The 20,826-nt window shown below is 45.6% G+C and overlaps 1 protein-coding gene across 2 annotated transcripts in view; it reads left to right on the forward strand.

The window, feature by feature from the left end:
* The window catches only part of atp2a3 (ATPase sarcoplasmic/endoplasmic reticulum Ca2+ transporting 3), a 39,259-nt gene extending 21,382 nt beyond the window's left edge, over positions 1-17,877 (forward strand). For both annotated transcript variants that reach the window (XM_035624892.2, XM_047327592.1), the window contains 16 exons: positions 687-767; positions 1,060-1,145; positions 1,672-2,136; positions 8,830-8,918; positions 10,134-10,236; positions 10,950-11,081; positions 12,609-12,725; positions 12,818-13,036; positions 13,239-13,574; positions 14,353-14,573; positions 14,683-14,885; positions 15,186-15,271; positions 15,565-15,698; positions 16,452-16,569; positions 17,106-17,223; positions 17,523-17,877. In XM_035624892.2, the coding sequence (XP_035480785.2) occupies positions 687-767; positions 1,060-1,145; positions 1,672-2,136; positions 8,830-8,918; positions 10,134-10,236; positions 10,950-11,081; positions 12,609-12,725; positions 12,818-13,036; positions 13,239-13,574; positions 14,353-14,573; positions 14,683-14,885; positions 15,186-15,271; positions 15,565-15,698; positions 16,452-16,569; positions 17,106-17,223; positions 17,523-17,566 (2,552 nt within the window). In that variant the 3' untranslated portion in view covers positions 17,567-17,877. The remainder of the gene's footprint in view (positions 1-686; positions 768-1,059; positions 1,146-1,671; positions 2,137-8,829; positions 8,919-10,133; positions 10,237-10,949; positions 11,082-12,608; positions 12,726-12,817; positions 13,037-13,238; positions 13,575-14,352; positions 14,574-14,682; positions 14,886-15,185; positions 15,272-15,564; positions 15,699-16,451; positions 16,570-17,105; positions 17,224-17,522) is intronic.
* Positions 17,878-20,826: the final 2,949 nt, after the last annotated feature.

Consider the following 20,826-nt stretch of genomic DNA (forward strand, 5'->3'; position numbering starts at 1 on the left):
TGCCATTGCCCACGTCAAACGGGGATTTTTTTTTTCCACAAGCCAGCTGCGACGGAGACAAAGCAACAATTATCTGTGTCTATGAGATACAGGAATACTTGCTGCAGACCATAAGACAGACGGCGGGGAAGTGGAGAGGCGTGTAGCGCCGCCGCCGCCTGCCGTTCATGTCATTTTTGCGCGGACGTGGCGTTGTCGGAAGGAAACGACGCAGAGAGTTGCAGAGTCAGGGGAGAACAAACGGGAGGCGAAGCAATCCATCGTTTCCCAACGGCGACATGACTCCATCACGGCCGTATCGAGCCGGAGTTTACCTGTGGCTGCAGCCGGAGCCCACCGATGTTCTCTCTGCTCAAGGACTTATTGCTCAGTGTTCACCCTGCAGTCAGACGTGTGAGGTTGGATTTTGAAGGGGACTATCGAATGGGTTGTTTACACATTTAAATTGTGATAACCCGATGGCCTCCTGCTTTCTCAGGGGAACATCATCATCACCGTCAGGTCAAAATTCCAGTTTGTCATATGCATAATGACGTGCGCGTCTGTTTGAGCTGTACACTGTGCTTTCGCTGTGCCAAGGTTGTGAACACGATTAACATTGTGCCTGCTAAGCATCGCGATGTCCTCATCGCGAGTATTGTGTTTGTGTGTTTATTTCTCTCTCTCTCTCTCTTTCTTCCTGTCAGTCGGGGACAAGGTGCCTGCCGACATCAGGCTGACCTCCATTAGGTCCACCACCCTGCGCGTGGACCAGTCCATCCTCACAGGTATTTTCTCGTCTCTTTATCGGACACTGAGTCCTGCTGCGGGGCGTTCACATCGTTCAGACGGAGCGTGCGCCCCCTTCATTGCAGGAACTGAACTCGGAGGACCTTAAGGTTTTTAAAGCTCTTTTAGCTTCTGTGAAAGTAGTTTTCTACCCTCAAGGCTGCGGATGTAACTTTCGTAACTCCTCAGCTCTGGCACTGTCGAAACATCTCTTTGCTGCTCTCACCTGTCACACTTGCAGATCTTATTCATTTGTCTCATATATTTTTTTAAATGTATATTTTTTTCAAGGGGAGTCTGTGTCTGTCATCAAACACACTGACCCTGTTCCTGACCCCAGAGCTGTCAACCAGGACAAAAAGAACATGCTGTTTTCTGTAAGCACACCCCTCTTTTTTGTACAAAAACCTATTCAACTCTGATTTAACTGAATTTTAGTCACAACATTAAATAGAGGCCGACCAATTTATCGGTCTCCAATGAAATGAGCCTTTTACAGACATGTTGTCAGTGTCTGTGTTGTTTTACAGAATAAACAATGCTGAAAAGATTTTTCATGTATATATATATATATATATATATATATATATATATATATATTTGTTTTTTTTTGTTGTTTTTGTGTTTTATTTTTATTTCTTAATAATAAAGTCGGCCAATATATCGGTACTATAAAGTTTTTACTTCCGAATATCTGTTCTGGCATTGATCCATATCAGTCGAGCTCTGTCACTGAATATAGGTTGTATAACTTCCCTAGCCACCTAGAAATGACTTCATGATTTGTGTTTATGATTTGTTGCCGTCTTCTCCCATTTGTTTGCAATATGCCTGATTTTATTAAGGATTTGGTCAGCGAGATCAAGTCTCTCTAATGTTCACTCATTTTTTTGTTTTCCTCAGGGCACCAACATTGCTTCAGGCCGTGCCATAGGTGTCGTCATTGCTACTGGCGTGACCACGGAGATCGGCAAGATCCGTAATCAGATGGCGTCTACGGAGCAAGAGAAGACGCCGCTGCAGCAGAAGCTGGATGAGTTCGGCCAGCAGCTCTCCAAGGTCATCTCCCTGGTTTGTGTGGCCGTCTGGGTGATCAACATCGGCCACTTCGGAGACCCCGTCCACGGCGGCTCCTGGGTCAGAGGGGCCATCTACTACTTCAAGATCGCCGTGGCCCTAGCTGTGGCTGCCATCCCCGAGGGCCTGCCCGCTGTCATCACCACCTGCCTGGCCCTCGGCACGCGTCGCATGGCCAAGAAGAACGCCATCGTCCGCAGCCTGCCCTCCGTCGAGACCCTGGGCTGCACCTCTGTTATCTGCTCTGACAAGACGGGCACCCTCACCACCAACCAGATGTCCGTTTGCAGAGTAAGTGCCAATCCGGGGAAAAAAAAGCTTAATTTTTCAATGCGGACACACACGGCTATTTTGTTTCCCCATCCTATCATTTGATTGACCCCTCTAAAGGAGAGCTTCTGGGAACTCCTTCTGAAAAAAAGTGCTGTGGAGGTGAATTCTGCAAGGCTTTGCTGTTCATTATTCATGCCAGTCACCACAGTTCATCCATCTTTGAGATTTTCCCTGTGTGAGTGTGTGTTTTTCCGTCTTTTCCTTTAATGCAAGTGGAGCTTTAAGAAGGCTGGAAAAAAAAATTAAATCCTTGTGGCGTTGTAATGTTTACCTCCACTTGGCAGGTAGGAGACAGCTGCCGGAGGAGTAGTACAGGCTGGCATGACCCAGCAGCACCCAGGAGCTCGACAGTAGATCGCCAGATCAGCTCACACACGCACAGTGAAGGTTTCCAAAAAAATCGCACATTGCCAGAATAAACACAACACGGGGATCCGTGTCCTCAGTCGTCCTCTAGGGTTCAGTGTACATAGCCATATAACTGTATTTACGTATTTCCATGTACATAATTTTATTGGACAACAAAACACAGAAAGCTCTTACCCCCAGGTAGTCATAGGTGTTCTGGAAAACACAGCCTCACCCTTTTACTTGTTGCCCACTAGCCATCTTTGCTTCAAGCACAGAGTAAATGCCAGCACCGCTATTTGTCTTGGCTCCTGTTAAGGGCTCTCTAGCCACACACACACACACACACACCTTCACACACACACACTTACACACCTAATCTCGTCCTCACATCCTCCAGATCACCTCTCAGCTCAGCCAATGACCTCAGAGATACGTACGATCAGGGCTAAAGGAAGCCACTAAAGGAAAACTGCTGTCAGAAGAAGGGGTTGGCAGCTCAGTCAGTGTTTCCCACTAGAGATTCTAAAATCTAAACGATGCTGATCACCGACCGGGGCGTTCGTTAACCATTGGAAACTGGACAACTGTTTGGTCGGTTGGTGTTTAGCATCATTTTGAAGTGTAGAGTAGAATTCTTTGCGCGGGACAGGGCATTCGGAAAACCTACGTGACCTATCAGCTGACAAGCAGCTGTATTAGAATAATAATAATTTAAAGTAATGGAAGTTCACATTTCTCAAAGACAGATTTCTGAGTCTCCTCTCTCGCCAACGATATTCTGTGTCAAAATTTGAGGGACGAGGAAAATTATTCATCTAACTAATGTTATTCATCAGCAAAAATTCATGCTGATGAATAACATTAGTTAGAGGAATATATTTTTTTTTTTTATATGTTATTTTCCTACGAGATTTTCTTGTGCTTTGGTGGTGACTCATCGTGTGATCAGAGCTCATCGTGACTAAGATTGGATCCACTTTGATCACACATAACTACCGCACAGACCGGAGACCTGGGGCTTTACCCAAAGTCCGGTCCCGGGTCAGTGCACCCGTGAAGACGTCTAGGCTAGGGACGATTTCGATTTCCCCCCCGACCTTGTCGTTAATTGCTGGAGGCCAGGAGAAAAGCACAGTTGGGCAGCGGGGTGGAGCTTCAGCGTTAGCCCACTTAAAAGTGAGCCAACTGTATATACATTCGGTCCAACAGCATCCACTGTGGCCACAAATGACAATTACAGGACAATAGTAAAAGCTCAAATGTAGTTTTTAAAATCATCATCATTTTGTAGTTGAGGCAGATGATGATGTCATGCAGATTGAATATAGTCTGGGGCATGACTTACTGTGGTCAGGAAAACCAGGGAGGAAAAAAACTACATTATTATGATCTCCTTATTCCTAATTTGTGTTTTGAAATGGTGGTTTGAGGAGGACTCTGCAGCAGAAACACTCTTGTCCTCGCCGTAGAAATCCCTTCCCTCCCCTCTCTCCCGGTGTCTGTGTGATTAAATGTGTAGCAGCAGGGAGTTCCCTCTGGCAGGAAGGACCCGGAGGAGTGATCTCTGGCTGAGGTGAGGCGGGCTGACGCTGGTCAATATTGACCTTCTGCTTCCACCGAAACTCCCCGGCATGCCGCGCTCAGCTCTCTGGCGGGAGATAAGGGGGCACATACACACTCACGACCTCGCAAAGACCGATCAGTCTCCCTTTTTGCAGTCTTTTCCTGGAGAGAGTCATTCCTGCGTTTGTTTGACTCGTCCCTCCTCGTGTTTCTGGTATGCATGGACCCCGGTGTCCGCTCTGTTTTTATGTTGGTTTTTTTTTGTGCGTCATGGTCTAATGCCCACATGAATGTTTGCCAAGGCTTATCCATCTGTGCTTATTCTTGGCCCGGGCTGTAGCCCGAGGCCCTCATAGTGCCATGTGTCTCCCTTCGCCTCGGGGGTATCCCTGTATGGACAGGATTTCCAGGGATTCCCGTCCGTATCCTGACACTGAACTTCCCTATTCCCTTCATGCTACACATGCACGCTTGCAACTACACACAAACCCAATGCGCACATGAAAAAAGTCATCCCCACACGAGCTCAGAGGAAGGGAAAAGAAGACTGTCAAACTTGTGCCACTACCACGGAGTCACATGGATCACACTTGCGCCTTGTTTCCTTGGAGACTAGAACAGACCACGGATGAAGGAACGAACCTTATTTTATTCCTCAGACCCTTCTTCGCGTGTGCTGTGTCCCTCGATAGTCACTGTTGATTTGATTGATTGACTTTTATTGAATTGTATAACAGAGAGTAGTGAACATGATGACCTTTTGTGAAATTAAGAATTGAGCAGAAGGGGGGAGGCTATTTAAAGACCGTTAAAGGGGCAGTACATCCTGATGATGTGGAACGAATTATCAGTGAACAAAAATTATGTTACGGCGATATTGAGGATCCTTGATTAAACATCAGTACTGTTCCCAAGTCCCGATTTGACCCTACAGTGCAGTATACACTGTAGGGTCCTAACCCTAACCCAAACAAACTAAAAACATAGAGTATTGACCCCAAAATGGCAATGATCACAAAGACATAGGTACAGAATACACAGAACAAAAGACAGAGTAAGTGTAGACAGTAGTAAAAGAAAGTGACGTAATGATGTGACTTTTTTCTTCCAGTTTTACAAAATTTGGGGACACCCAAGGTGAGTGGTGGTACAGCAAGTGTGGGTTAATGCTACAGGAAAAATAATGCTGCGCAGATACTAAGACTGGTGCGTCTGTTAACAGCCGAACAAACTCACATTGTTTGTGATAAAGAAGTCAAACGGTGACTTCTTCGACATTGACCTAATTTCACCCTGCACTCGGAGCGAGACGTTTCTCCAGACAACAGCAGGAATAAAGAGGTCGCCTACAGCTGGCTGAGGGGACCCAGGTGTGGGGACTGTTGCCATTACTTTCCGCAATATGTCGTGACAATCTTTTTGCAGGAGTAAGAGTTATTGATCTGCCACCCTGTGTTTCACCATCGCAGCACTTTGTGAATGTGAACCGGCAGCAGGACTGGACTAACCTGCCGGTGGGTCCCTGGGGGCAAATAGTCAGATGTGTCCCGCTACTGAGCACTCTGTTCCCAGGCGGAGTTTGTGTGTGAGCGAATTAATGGCAAATTTGAGAATATGCAACGAGGGAGCATAATGTCAACGGGAATATTTAAAGTAGCAAAACAAGGTTTTGACACACTGTCGCACGAATATTTACTCATGCAGGATTTGTGCTAATATATTTACCAGCTTCAGTTGATATGAATCAATTTAAGAAACGAACAGAACCACGGACTGAACCGACTGACCATTTTCCCCGTTGGTAATCCAGACTTGACGTACAGCAGTAGGTCATGCTGGGTTTGCGTTATCGGTCTCCTTAATACAGCTCCGAGTGTGTTAGGAGAGTGAAAAACTGTGAGATTGATCTAAAAGAGATGACCAGTAGACCTGTGTTACATGTATGCAGTGTTTTCCAAGTATCCCTTGTGCTACAGCAGGTAATTTGAATCCACCACTAACATTGAAAAAAGTATAATCATGGAGGTAATTACAGAATGTGCTGCTGATATGAAAAACTATTTTTTTATGAAAATATCCGTGATAATGACTGTAAACAAACGGGCCTCCAGTCTGGTGGAGGTAAATATTTACCTTCTACCAACTGTGCCCATATTTATTTCATTTTTTTCCCTCAAAGCTGTTTATTTTGACTCAACCGCAAGTCACAGTTACAATTGTACGGGTGAAAGAAGCTCACACAGCTGCAACTTCAAATCTCCCTCTCAATATTGCCACCTGTTAAGGGCTGCAACTAAGAATTATTTTCATTAACGATTGATCTTTAGATTATTTTCTCCATCAAAAGATGAGTTGTTTGGTCCAAAAGATGTAAAAAAAAAAATGGTGAAAGATGATGATCGTGTTTCCAAAACCCCCAAACAATGTTTTGTTTTGTCCACACACCAAATATATTTAGTTTACAGTCAGAGGAGCAAAAAACCCCAGAAAATATTCACATTAAATTTAGCAATCGATTACTAATCCATTCATTGATTAACTGTTGCAGCTCTACTCTTGTTTACGACAACTATTGCCATCGTTGGTGTCAAAGTTGCAGAACTTGCACGTCCTCACAGACTTCTCACAGAGGCCACGGTAATGATTTAGCATGACGGTTATTTATAAATGTTTCATTGTGTCTGAACTAGACCAAAGCAGTGGACTTAATGTCGTGACCCTTTTGCTAAGAATGAATTACTCCATTAAGAGGCTCAAACGTACCCCTAAGGCTCATGTGCGAGAGGGGCCCCAACTCCCCCACATCACCGGTCTGCCATTGATTTTGTGTTTCTTTTTAAATAATGGGTGCTGTTGGGTGAGTTTGATGCGCACGCACGCGTGCACACACACACACGCAAACACACACACACACACACACACACACACACACACACACTGGCAGAAGAATCGAGAAGAAAACCACGTTAATTAATTCTTCAATCAGCTGGATTTAATAGACTAGACTCTCAAACAGTGTGTGTGTGTGTGTGTGTGTGTGTGTGTGTGTGTGTGTGTGTGTGTGTGTGTGTGTGTGTGTGTGTGTGTGTGTGTGTGTGTGTGTGTGTGTGTGTGTGTGTGTGTGTCTGTGTGTCTGTCTGTCTGTCTGTCTGTCTGTCTGTCTGTCTGTGTGTGTGTGTGTGTGTGTGTGTGTGTGAGTGAATGACCTCATTGTAGTCCAATGAAGAGTCATTGCACATAGCGCACACAGTGGCCAACTCCAAAAATGGACTTTTGGAGTCTCCACAATTGACGGGCATGTCTCCTTTCAGTGGAGACATGTACTGCTTCATATGCGCGCGCGTATAAATCAGTACATTAGTATTACCAGTACGTTGTGAATCGCCCTACTTGAAGGAATTTCTGGAAGAAGATTTGCCAACAAAGCAAATCCTTGGACAGCTCTGGGACTCGAGCTCCTTCTCCTACTTTCTCTGACTTGTGCTTTGTTTTTCTGCCGCTGACTGGAGCGCGTATGGTTGTGTGCGTGACTGATCGAGACATGCGTTTAGTGCACCTCCCGTGTTGTGTACGTGCTTGGAAGCACTAAAGAATCCGTGGGGGGGAGAGGTGACATCACAGCGACTGCTGCACAAACTAGTTGACAGTCCGTGAGGGGACAGGCCTTCCGTCGGGGAGATTTCTTGCCACTGGATCTGCAGTTTGAACACCGTCTCTCCAATGACCGTGTGTCCAGTCTGCAAAGTACATCCTGTTTACAGTATTTGATTTGCACAATGACGTGTAAGCTTTTATTGATGCGGAGCAGGTCGAGAAGCGAGGCAAGACTAATTGGTCCTTGTTCCCGCTTCTAAGTATCTGTACAAGATGCAGCCTTCATTGTTTGTTTGAAGTTTGATTCGCATCCGCGATGGCAGTAAATCACCTTTCAATGAAACTATTTAAAATGCGCCAGCAGCACGTCACAATTCCACATTGGCTTATTGTGACAGCCAAAGTATTATATTATCTGTATGGGCCAAACAACGCAGGGACAAATTTCCGAGCTCCTCAATGAGAAAAGTTTTCATCACACGAACCATCATGGTTTTCAGCTTAAAGATGATTTCTTTTTCTTTTTTTATCCTTAGAAATACACATTTACTCACTGCAGATACTCCCTGTTTTTTTTTTACTGATACATCCTCACTTTGTCTGGTCTGACCAGTGGTTTATACTAGTTCATGTTGGCAAACTCTGGATAGACATTTCTGTGCAGCAGAGATTATGGAGTCTCTGACATCATTAATCTTCCTGACGTTTGTTGTAGCATTTACCATCATTCCATTATTGTCACATCGGTCCACAGTAAACAAGTATTTTGCTTCAACTCCATTCATGACTGTAGAAAAATAAATCACCCATACATACTGGTTCTGACACTTTATATAAATCAATTTGATGAAATAATAATGTCATGTGATATTTTTTTTGTATGTGCACCATTATACAAAATGTAAATATTGCAAATACCCTTTACATCTTTGTATACACTTGACTTGCCCATATCAATCCATGTTTTTTTTCCAAAATTTCTAATTTTTTCAAAATTTCTAATTTTTCCAAAATTTATTTCCAAAAATATGACAGATTTCTCCAGTCAACCCATCTTGACAGTATTACAAGGAACAACTGCAGTTCTGTCCAATGAACTAACTATACCGCCATTGTTTGTGTTTGCGTTTTGCTCCTCTCCAGATGTTCGTCGTAGACAAGGTGGAAGATTCCAATTGCAGCCTTCATGAGTTCTCAATAACTGGTTCTACATATGCCCCTGAAGGACAGATGTAAGTATCACAGTTTAGCCATGTTTGACTTTTTTAGTATTGGCAGAACGTGTGCTCATCTTAAATACCTCAATAAATAAATCCTCATATCAAATTTTACCTATGCATTTCACTCTGAACATCAGCACTCTCACATCATCTTGACGTTATCTTCAAATGAATGGATGCAGTCAACCAAACTGCGATGTATTACATCACTGCTAATGATTTTTTTCTAAACATGTGGCTTGAATACACAGAGAAGTAAAAAGCTTTTAAAATCAAATTGGGGGAAAATAAATTTAAAGGACCAAAAACAGCAGGAAGAAAAATACACTATGTTCAGAGGTCGTAAAACACAAATCACAAATTTAATTTAAGTGATATTCTCACTTTAACAAGATCATTAAAACATAATCTTTTCATCCCAGAAATGTTTCCGAAGCTCTTTCCTATTACCCTTCTCCTAGCCAGGAAAACTCTAGCTTCTGTCGCCTGTTAGAATGTGTTTACTATCATGCAAAACCATGAAACCCTCGATTGTATTCCTACCGAATTACACACTTTCTTCTTGGTTGTATTGGAATTTAAACGTGGTCATTTTGATCTCTGCCGTGTCCGAGGGATTCTTTCCCCCCCCTCTAGTATAAAATGCATTTGTGGAGGCATATAGGTAGGTGGGTAGTCATCACGTAGGAGAATGACTCCAGCGGCTCATTGTGTATACATGTTGTTTATTTCGCTGTTTGTTGAAGTACAGCGTTCTGACTCTGCATGAACCTGTCGATTTCATAACAGCAGAGTGTGGGTTATTGTGTGGGAGCTTCGCTAGCAACCGTTGCAGTCTCTCTGCTGGGAAGGGATCCATGGTTGTCATGCAATCAGCACCACTCATCCGCGCGCGCACACACAAATACACTGTATACTACTGTACAAACACTGTTTCTCTAGTCAACTTTGGAAAGCTAAACAACCTGAATGTCTTCCATTCTCATAAATATTGATGAGTTCACCATGTCTGAGGTGCAGTGAACTGAAGTGTTTTTTCCCTTGTGAGTTGTGACTGACGTGTGTGTGTGTGTGTGTGTGTGTGTGTGTGTGTGTGTGTGTGTGTGTGTGTGTGTGTGTGTGTGTGTGTGTGTGTGTGTGTGTGTGTGTGTGTGTGTGTGTGTGTGTGTGTGTGTGTGTGTGTGTGTGTGTGTGTGTGTGTGTGTGTCTTTTTTTTTTCTCTTCTAGACTGAAAGGAGACATTCCTGTCAACTGTGGAGACTATGATGGACTTTTGGAGTTGGCCACTGTGTGCGCTATGTGCAATGACTCTTCATTGGACTACAATGAGGTCATTAACCCACCCCACACACACACATAATAATACAGTATTATTTTAAAGTTTCTATGCAAAGAATATGCATACCTATATATGTGTGTGTACACACTGTATATATAGTATACTGAGTAGTCACAAGCTGTAAATGCCATGACTCCATAAAAAGTTGTACTGAAACAAACACGCACACACACACGCGCCTCCTCCTCTTCAGTAAAGCTAATTTTAGTCAGATGAACGCTCATTTTCTCTGGTTTGGATTGCTTTCTCGCCTCTTTGTTATCGCCACGTTATCATGGTAACCATGCCGAGGAGAGAAGGCAGGGTTGAAGCACGTCTCTGATTCCACGTGGCCTCCTGAGACCGACTGCTTCTGTTCTCGCGCATAATCGCTTCGTCACCGCCTCTTTGAAAAGAGTTGCGTGGCGGGTCTTTTAAGGCCGTCTCGGGACAACAATGACTCAAAGTTTCTGGAGGCGAATGACCTACAGATTTGCTTACAGCGTGTTTGCTCTGGAGCTGGTCATTTCAAAGAGGTTCATATTCATATTCATAATTACAGATAGATACTATACTGTGTATCTATGTGTGTGTGTGTGTGTGTGTGAGAGAGGTTGTTTCTCCTTAGATTATATCTTCAGTATGTCATTATAAAGGTGTCTGAATTTGATGACTTGATGCTTACAGTACCGTATCACTTGGCTTCTGTTTCCGTTCTCTCGTAGGCCAAAGGCGTTTACGAGAAGGTGGGTGAAGCCACAGAGACCGCGCTCACCACCTTGGTGGAGAAGATGAACGTCTTCAAGAGCGACCTATCTGGCCTCAGCAAGGTGGAGCGTGCCGGCGCCTGCAACTCGGTAAGCTACAAGGTGGAGGAGAAGACCTCTGGAGCCCACCCCTCATCTCTGATTCCTATCAGCATAGGACGCCCGAAAGTTGCATTATGGGTAATATATGCACCAGATTTTGAAGGAAGAAGAATTTGCGGACATCCCTGGTTGTTTTTCATCAGTTTTAGTTATTATTTTGACTGCCCATCGGTGTTATCTTTTGAATAGTTTGCTTCAGCAGGTGTGCATTCAGTGTGCACACCATAGTGTGGACTGCCACGGTTGTGTACAAAAGGATATTTTGCATTTTAGCATTGTTGTGGCTCTTATCCAGAGTGACTTACATTGAGTCATCAGGTCACGGCTCGGGGCGTTACTCAAGGACAACTCAATAAGGCACAAGTTTGTTGAGAGACGCACATGTTTGACATCAGGGTGTGAACCTGTGATTGGTTTAGAATGTCATTTACAGCCGCTGTAAAGACAGTAAGCCTAACTGTTGCATTTGTTAGGTAAATGTTGGCTGCAGCTTATCGCGGAGGAAGTGTTTGATCTCCTTCAGGGAGGTGCCGGGTGTATCTGGGACGTGTTGCGCGTCTGAGACGAGTGCACCACTGTGTGGAAGTCGGTCGCCGCCGGTTACGGGGCCTTCTCACTCCAGTGTGGATGAAAGTCATTGAAACCCCCTGGTGGTCTCACTTTTTGCCAGTGACAAAACACCTTTGAGTCTCAGATTAAAAGGGGTCTTGCAGTGACGGCGCATGTTTTCTGGTTCATGTTCAAACCTCTGAACGGCCCGGCACTCTGCTCGGTGGATGAATGGACAAATGGAGGACACTCCTTAACAATGAAAAGCATCCTCAGCAAATTTGGATGAGATGACCCTCACTTTCCAGATCTTTTCTGGGCGTTATAACAGAAAAAAAGGGGGTGGGGGGGTGGGGGAGGAAGGAAAAAGTAAGTTCCCAGCATGCCATGCCAAGACAAACTGCCATTGCTCCCTGTGTGATAGAAAAGGAGTTTGTCACACTGACAGATTTCGGCACATCCATCAGACGTTTTAAGTTTCCCTGGCAGAGTGTGTGCACCGCAGCCATCTGGTTGAGCAGAGAGCATTATCAGCGTTAACCTCTCAGCCTCTCATCTGGACTGGGAGCAGCATAGACTCTGAACTAGAGGGACACCTACTGGTAGAACGAGACATGACATGATCAAACATTGTGGAGGGAATTGAGATGGGACACTAATCCTATTGTGATTTCACCTTCTCGTTAGAATTTTGTCATTGTTTTCCATCTATTTCCAGTTGTCACTGTCAACCATCCTCAGCCGCATGTTCGCAGAGATCTGGTGGCAGCCTGACATCCAGACAAGGCGGTTAAGTGCTCGGTTTTTCAAGCGTCAGCCTGTCAGTAGCTCAGCCAGACCTCTCAGTCACCCACCGGCGGCTGGCCTGACAGCTGCCCACGAACGCTCGCTTAGCTCGAGCTCTCGACTCTTTCTCACCACCTCCGCCTTTTTCTCCCGTTTTTCTCCCCTGTTCTCATCCATCAGGTGATCAAGCAGCTGATGAGGAAGGAGTTCACCCTGGAGTTCTCCCGCGACCGCAAGTCCATGTCTGTCTACTGCACGCCAGTCAAGCCGGGCTCCCAGAGCAAGATGTTCATCAAGGCATGGATGAATGATACGCTCACAAATACACCAGACAAAATAATGGCGTCCATTTGTCTTACATCTTCCCCTTTGCAATCTGTTCCCCTCAGGGCGCTCCGGAGAGCGTGATTGAGCGGTGTCAGTACGTGCGGTTGGGGACGGGGAAGGTGGCACTCACACCAGCCCTGCGTGACCAGCTGCTGTCCAAGATCAGGGAGTGGGGGACAGGCAGGGACACCCTGCGCTGCCTGGCGCTGGCCACTCACGACACGCCGCCGCGCAAAGAGGTCATGGACTTGGAGAATTCCAGCAAGTTTGCACAGTATGAGGTAGAGGAGCTTGGCAGCATTCAAACTTTTCCGCTTAGGAATCCTGACTCGCGTGTTCGGCATTAACGCTAATTTGCTGAATTCCTTATTTCAGGAGCTGAACAAATAGGAAGTGGTTAATTCCATCTCAGTTATAGATACAGTCCTGCGCCGCCTAAACCGACCCCCCGTCTACCCTTTGATTCTCTTCTCCTCCCTCCAGCTGGGTCTCACATTTGTTGGCTGCGTGGGCATGCTCGACCCGCCCAGGAAGGAGGTGATCGGCTCCGTGAGACTGTGCAACGAGGCCGGCATTCGCGTTATCATGATCACGGGAGACAACAAGGGCACGGCCGTGGCCATCTGCAGGCGAATTGGCATCTTCGGGGAGGAGGAGGACGTGGTGGGAAAGGCCTACACGGGCCGCGAGTTTGATGACCTGCCGGCGGAGGCGCAGAGGGACGCCGTCAAGCGAGCGCGGTGCTTTGCCCGCGTCGAGCCGGCCCACAAGTCCAAGATCGTCGGATACCTGCAGTCATTCGATGAGATCACTGCCATGGTGAGGAGATGGGGTGGTGCTGCTCGCTCAACTCGGAGCTCTAACGACTCCTACTGCCGCTGGCACCACCCACTTCGACTCACACACGCTTATCTGTGCTTCCATGCAAACACACACGTTGTCTGCCTTCTTTTGTCACATGTCCCTAGCAAGTCAAAATGCATTTTCCTCTTCCTCCATGCATGAGCAGAGGGCCGGCGAGGCACGGCATGTTTCAGCTCTGTCTGAAGCTGCTCTCTAAGACACCGCTATCTTAAGCTGTCATCTCTGGTCCGCTCGGCTGCTACCTATCTTGACACACGTCTCAGAAGAGGGGATGATCTGTGGGGGGAAATAAGAGGGATTTCACCATTCACCTCAGTCTCAAGCGACTTTAGACCCCGTTGAGACGGATCAATATCTCCCTCTTGCTCAGCTTTATCTTAATCCAATCCTAATCCAATCCAAGAATAATCTGCTAAAAAATGAAATTGTATTTAAAGAGTAATGAAGTCACATTTAAAGCAAAGGGAATACCAGTTTTAATGATTTATTTGTTTATTTTAATACCTCTGACACTGGTTATCAGAACGTTCTGATAACCAAAGACATATTCTTCTGTTCTATAAAAGTAATTCTTATTGACATAAAATCCTTAAAGCCATGAGCCTTTCATTCAAATATAAATTATGTTCTGGGGTGAGTTTGAGGAGGGTTAACTAATCAGGAATCCAAACAATCTTGTGTCTCGAGTTCTCTGATGCGTTAACGACACAAATAAATCCCTTTCTCGATCCAGACGGGAGATGGAGTGAATGACGCCCCGGCGCTGAAGAAAGCGGAGATTGGCATCGCCATGGGCTCTGGGACTGCAGTGGCCAAGTCGGCGTCTGAGATGGTGCTGTCGGACGACAACTTCTCCACCATCGTGGCTGCCGTGGAGGAGGGCAGAGCCATCTACAACAACATGAAGCAGTTCATCAGATACCTCATCTCCTCTAACGTGGGGGAGGTCGTCTGGTGAGGAAAACGAGAAAAAAACCCCGCACAGACACGAAGCCACCGCGCCAACTTCTTCACCTTCGCCCTCAGTCTGACGTTTGTATGGCTCCTCTCTGTCCATCCTCAGCATCTTCCTCACCGCCATCCTGGGTCTCCCTGAAGCTTTGATTCCGGTGCAGTTGCTGTGGGTTAACCTGGTGACCGACGGCCTGCCGGCCACCGCCCTGGGCTTTAATCCCCCAGACCTGGACATCATGGACAAACCTCCACGCAACCCCAAGGAGCCTCTCATCTCCGGCTGGCTCTTCTTCAGATACCTGGCTATTGGAGGTAGCATTAGCTCTGACCTGAATGACTTTGTCATGATTTAGACAGGACTCCGGTTTAAAAATTGTGGACGTACATGCAGCAGTGGGGCAGCAATGTCATGTCGGCTTATATAGAAATATATTTGTATAATATATATGGGCTTTTGCTGTATTCAAAAAGTATGCAACTCATTACTTCACTCCTAACATTCATGGCTACCTGTCGGTTCTAGCAGGCGAACATGGAACAGTTAGAAGTGGCTGCCTCATATATTGGCATCTGGTGTTTACATCTGTCTCTGACTTTTTTCCCGCCCTGTAGGATATGTGGGTCTTGGAACGGTGAGCGCTGCCACATGGTGGTACCTGTTTGATGACGAAGGCCCACAAGTGACTTTCTATCAGCTGGTGAGTTGCGACGCGTTTGATCCTGCTCAGTCTGTGTCGTGTGCGCCGCAGCGCGGTCCTATCCTCAGAGGATATGACTGTTGTGTGTCAATACGCGCCACCCAGTGATGGTTGGCGATTCCAGCCTTGTACAGAGATAGAAAGGCAAAGTGAAAACCCCTGTTGTTTGACGGCACACAGTGTAGGAACGAGGCCAGAGTTTCTGCGGCTGTTCCCCCATCAAGTCTGAGCTCCGTCCTGGTTACACACATTTACACATACTCGCACTAACTCCGCTCTTTCTTTCTCTACAGAGACATTTCATGCAGTGCACTGAGGATAACCCCTTGTTCAAAGGCGTAGAGTGTGAGGTGTTTGAATCCCGCTACCCCACAACCATGGCCCTGTCCGTGCTGGTCACCATCGAAATGTTCAACTCACTCAACAGGTCAGTCGTCTCATGTTATGATGTCACGGCTGTCAGATATTTGTCCCCCCAAAAAAAGAGAAGAGACGCTGTCATCTCTTTGAGAAAGATCCACTCAGCCAGCCGACGGTTGGCGGCATACTTTCCATTCCAGAAAAAATTATATTCATCACAAACATCAATTCCATCCTCTGTAAAATGACTTAATGTTGCCATGTTTGATGGCCATCTTTTTAATATTCTGTGTTTGGTGAATGTGGCAAATGAATCAGGGCCCTAGCCACACATCTTAGGAAATGGAATAATGCTTTTTTTTTCTGAGCAGACAGAAAAATAAAAGGAACAGTGGTTTGAGGGGAAAACTGTGTTTTTGCCAGGATCGCTCATGGAGCAAGTCTGTCAGTAGCTCCCTATAGAAACAAATACTCATGTCTCATTTAGGAAAGTATCTGAGGAAGGGAAGGTAAAATTAAAGTCTGACCAGTTAAAACTGTGAGTTGTCCAAAACCAAGAAGGGACACATGTTTTCATGGTTGCTAGTAGAAGGGAGACTTGTTGTTATGGTCGTGTAAAGACGTTCTTATTGAATGTGAACTCATTTCTCTAATTGTGATGCAGATGTAATGGACTAATGAAATCTGGGAGCTGGCCAGAATCTTCTCATTTGATCATTGCAGCATGCTTGAATAACTTCCAATGCAAGTCACTAAAGCCAAGTTGAAGCGGTGGAATTGTCTAACATGTTTTGATCCATGCAAACTTCTTCCTTGACAGTTTGTCTGAGAACCAGTCTCTGCTCCGGATGCCTCCCTGGGTCAACATCTGGCTGCTGGGAGCCATCATCCTCTCCATGTCCCTCCACTTCTTAATCCTCTACATTGAGCCTCTGCCGGTGAGTAGTCAGCCGGTGTTGTTTCAAAAGACAAAAGAAATAAATATATAGAGAGAAAAATATGATGGCCCTGAAAGCTCAATTTGCAATTACTAACTTGACAACGCACTCCCAAGTCATCCAGAACATAGGGAGCGTTTGGACGTTGGTTGGACGTACCGCTTAGACCCATTCAGAAAAAATACTTGATGATTTATAGGGATTAGGGATTTTAGTTAATCTCCATGGAAACATTTCCTGCTCTCATGGTCCCGAACAGGGTTTAGTCTGCAAGCTGGGAGAGTGAACACTTGGATTCAGCAAAAACAAGTTTCCAGTGCCGGTGTGTGTCCCCTGGAAACCTATGTTGTTTCTCTGTCCTCCGCAAACTTCAACATGTGCTGCGTTTTCTGTGTTTGCGGCATGTTTCTGCATCAGAAGCAGTGCTTCTGTGTTTGTGCGTTTCCGCTTTCATATTGGTTGCAGATAAGGCTTTTCATTGCACATTGACCACAACAGCTCTGTCTAACCAATCCGATTCCCTTCTGTCCTTCTAGTTGATCTTCCAGGTGACCCCTCTGCACTGGTCCCAGTGGATCGTGGTCTTGAAGATTTCATTCCCGGTCATCCTCCTAGATGAGGCACTGAAATACATCTCCAGGAACCATCTAGAAGGTACGTTCACTTTTCCAATGAATAAACCCACAGAAAATCTGTTGGTTTTTTTATGCATCTGACATATTGAAGCTTATTCAAATCATTGAACGTTGATGTTCAGGATCATATTTTGCTAATGAGCCTCTTCTGCTCTTTTCTTTCCTGTATTTTTTAATTCAGCCTAAATTCTTTTTATCTCACCTTCTGTGAAAAGGTACTTTATTTCCAAACTCTTCATGCTTTCTCTCTCCAGTAGAAACGTGTAGCTGTTCACTATGTTTCCTAATTTCTGTGTTGTTGTGTTCCCCCCCCGGCAGCGGATGATGACAAGAAATATCGGAGGAGATGGCAGCAGAACTGAGACCTCTCCCCCCAACACACCCACTCAGTTGGTCACACGCCCACCCTCTTCCCTTTAAGATCGAGGAACCTTTTCTCTCCCCTTGTCCTCATTCCCCCACTCCTGCATGTCCAACAAACCACCACTAGAAATGAGCAGGGTGCATGAGAATGAGTGTGCCAGAAAAGAGAGCATGTGTGGTCCTGTGAGCATGGCTTGGTGCAAGTGTGTGTGCGTGCGTGCGTGCGTGCGTGCGCGCGCGTGTGTGTTCCTGTGTGTGTGAGCAGGCAGATGCAGGACTGTCTTTACAGTTGTCAGAGCAACAGTTGTCAGAAACAACTGCAAACAACTGCAAAAAAAAGGAAAAGAAAAAAAAAATAGATAAACTGCCCAGCGCTCTGCTTTTTAAAGATTTCTGCTCTTTGTTATTTTGGGGAGGTTTGTTTTGTTTCTCTTCACTGTACAGTGCAAACACAGTTGTGCAGTAACTGGACTTTGTGGGGAGGGATGGAGACGGAGGACAGGGGAATGGGGGTTGATAATACCTTGGTGGGGGGGTTGAAATCGGCACAGAGGCCGAAAAGAGAGATCGAGAGGCGGAGCCTGCTGTGGAGAAGAGCCTGGCGTGTTTCAAGCGGCGGAAGAGGAGTATCGGCAAAAGAACGTTGAAGGTGAAAAGGAGCCGGCTCTGGAGGCGGCGGGTGTGTGTTCTGTTCTCCGCTGTACCGGAGAGTGTCCCAAAGCGTTTCGCATCTCACGGGCACTGCCCGGGCTTCAGCTCGGCGGGTGCACGGCCTTTATCAGCACAGCGCCCACCTCATCTCTGGATGATTTGCTCCGGCGCTGCCCCGTCATCGCTCTTCGCTCTCACTACGTACAAACTCCTGTCGACTGCATTTTATGCAGAACTCCTCTCCTCTCGCCCAACATGCTCTCTCAGTCTCTCTTTCTCGCTCTGCCCCCCCCCCCCCCCCCCCCCCCCCCCCCCCCCCCCCAAACCCACCCTTCCCCGTGGTTGGTGACGTTATCTGGCTGTTGAGTCGGTGTGTGGAGGTGTGCGCCCCACCTAAAGGTGTGAATAGCTTTACGCTGCTTGGCCCGCTTCCTTCGGCTCTTTCATTTTTCCCAGGGGCTGAGGTCAGCTCACGGACTTTCGGCAAAACCAGGAAAAGAATTTAAAAATGTTAAAACAGCAAACCAAGACAGCATATTGGTAGTGTAATTTATCAGGCAGTCCTGTTCAGCCTCACCTTAATGTCCATCTGCTTTGCTGACATTTGAGTTTCATGCTGTTAAATATTGAAATTAGATGTCGACCCGAGCAAGAGGATTTTGTGCTTCTTAACAGTTTGTGCGGGATTACCATCTGGAGGCGCGCTTGCTGTTCATCTACCTTTAATTTCAAGTCGGGTGTTTTCGAACCCTGCACCAGTGCTAAGACGTGTGTGTGAGCATATGGCCTTACTTGAATTCATTTGACTCGTTGGGCCTTTCAGTCACTGAATCGCACACAAAATGGGAATAGTAAATTAAGGGATGGCAAATAATCTTCCATAATGTCACGCTTTCATGAATCATCATCATTTAAATATGAGACACATTCAACATCCAGGCCTTATACAGCCCACTGCACCTCCACATTGAATATGTGGTCCAAATGAATGTGTTCCTGCTAGCCTTTAATTACCTGTCCACCACTCCCACTCATTCGTGCCCTGGCGGTGATAACAGACTCTGGATGTCCACCTGGGCTGAGGCGTGTTTCGTAGGGGGAAAAGCTTCTTTTTTTTTTCTAGTGCTTTGTGCGCCGCTCCCTCAGCTCCTCCTGCTCTTGCAGTGCTTTAACGCGACTCACTTAGGTATTGTTTTGTTATGAATAAATAATAATGTATTTGACTGAATGAACCCATGGGGGGTGTGGATTGTGTCTTTAAGTCTTAATTATGGGTTTTTGTGTTGGGGGCCCTGGTGCTCTGTGGACTGGGTCAGTGGTGTGTTGTGGTCTCATGTTGCCTCCGCACAGGAGAGGAGAGAGTGTGCACATTCAAAAAACAAACAAAAAAACAAACCCTTTGCAAAGGTGCTGGATCAAAAATAGGAAGAAAAAAAAAAAAAAGGTTCTCCACACTGGATCAACCGCTTCCGATACATTTATTAAAGCAAGCATTTAGATCATAGAGCTGTTCCGTGTAGGGCTGCAACAATTAGTCGATCGCAAAAAAAAAAAATTGCTTCTATTAGAGAAATGATGTATGTAAAGAGATCACTCATCAATTTTCTCATCACCTGTTCACATAATAGCAAGTTGAATATTTTAGCGTTTGGGTATGCGGGTCACACAGAACAAGACATTATGCTCAAAGATATAGTAACAGGCACGTTTTATAGACAGATGGATTGGCTGATTGATTAACGGAGAAAAAATAAAAGATGCTTCGCCACGGCTGTTGTCTCATGCAGAATGAACTGAGCAATTTTTTCTTTAAATGACCGAACGAGGGTTATTGACACAGTGATCAGAGCTTAATTCTTAATTCCCTCTGCTCTCTTGCCGCCAGATCAACGCGGTTTCTGCAGTGCAACCGTAGAGCACGGTGTAGAATCTAAAGGCAGATCCATTCTTAAAACCTTCAGCTTCGGTGACCGGCACGCTATAGCTGACATTGCTGTACGTTGGTCTATCCGTTCTATTTTGTTGCTTGGCAATGTGTTCTTCTTAAATCAGAGAACTAGAACACTAATATGTGGCCTTCAGAGGGTGTGACTCTCTGAAGGCCACATATTTCCAGCTCCAGTACACATCACCAGAAATATAGAGTTTCAAATGACTCATAGTAAGGATTTAAGGTTGGACTTTAATTTGAATCCTGTTCATTCTTGACATAAACATCTTATATATTGGGTGATTTCTTCACTTCTCGATTAGCTTTTCCTTCCACCCCCCGTGACAATGTGGCACCTCTGTGCAGACCAGCAGACACCTGTCCCTGTCCCAGGTCTCCATGGCTCTGTAACATTCTGGCACTATAGGTCTGTATAGCCTTGTTATTTACTACTGAATCCTCAACTCTGTACAGAAGGGGAGAATATGATCGCATGGAACCCTGTTACTGTAATAATAACCTATACAGTATATGATATTTCATTTTTGATAACTCGCATCAATGAAATTAACTTACTGACATCAGACAGACTTCAGAAAAAACTTTTCTTTTTTTTCCTTCTGACCACGTTTTTTTTTTTGGTTTGTTGTAGAATTCAAAGATTGTTTCTTCATTGTT

The sequence above is a fragment of the Scophthalmus maximus genome, chromosome 2, assembly GCF_022379125.1.
Source record: "Scophthalmus maximus strain ysfricsl-2021 chromosome 2, ASM2237912v1, whole genome shotgun sequence".
Classification (NCBI taxonomy): Eukaryota; Metazoa; Chordata; class Actinopteri; order Pleuronectiformes; family Scophthalmidae; genus Scophthalmus; species Scophthalmus maximus.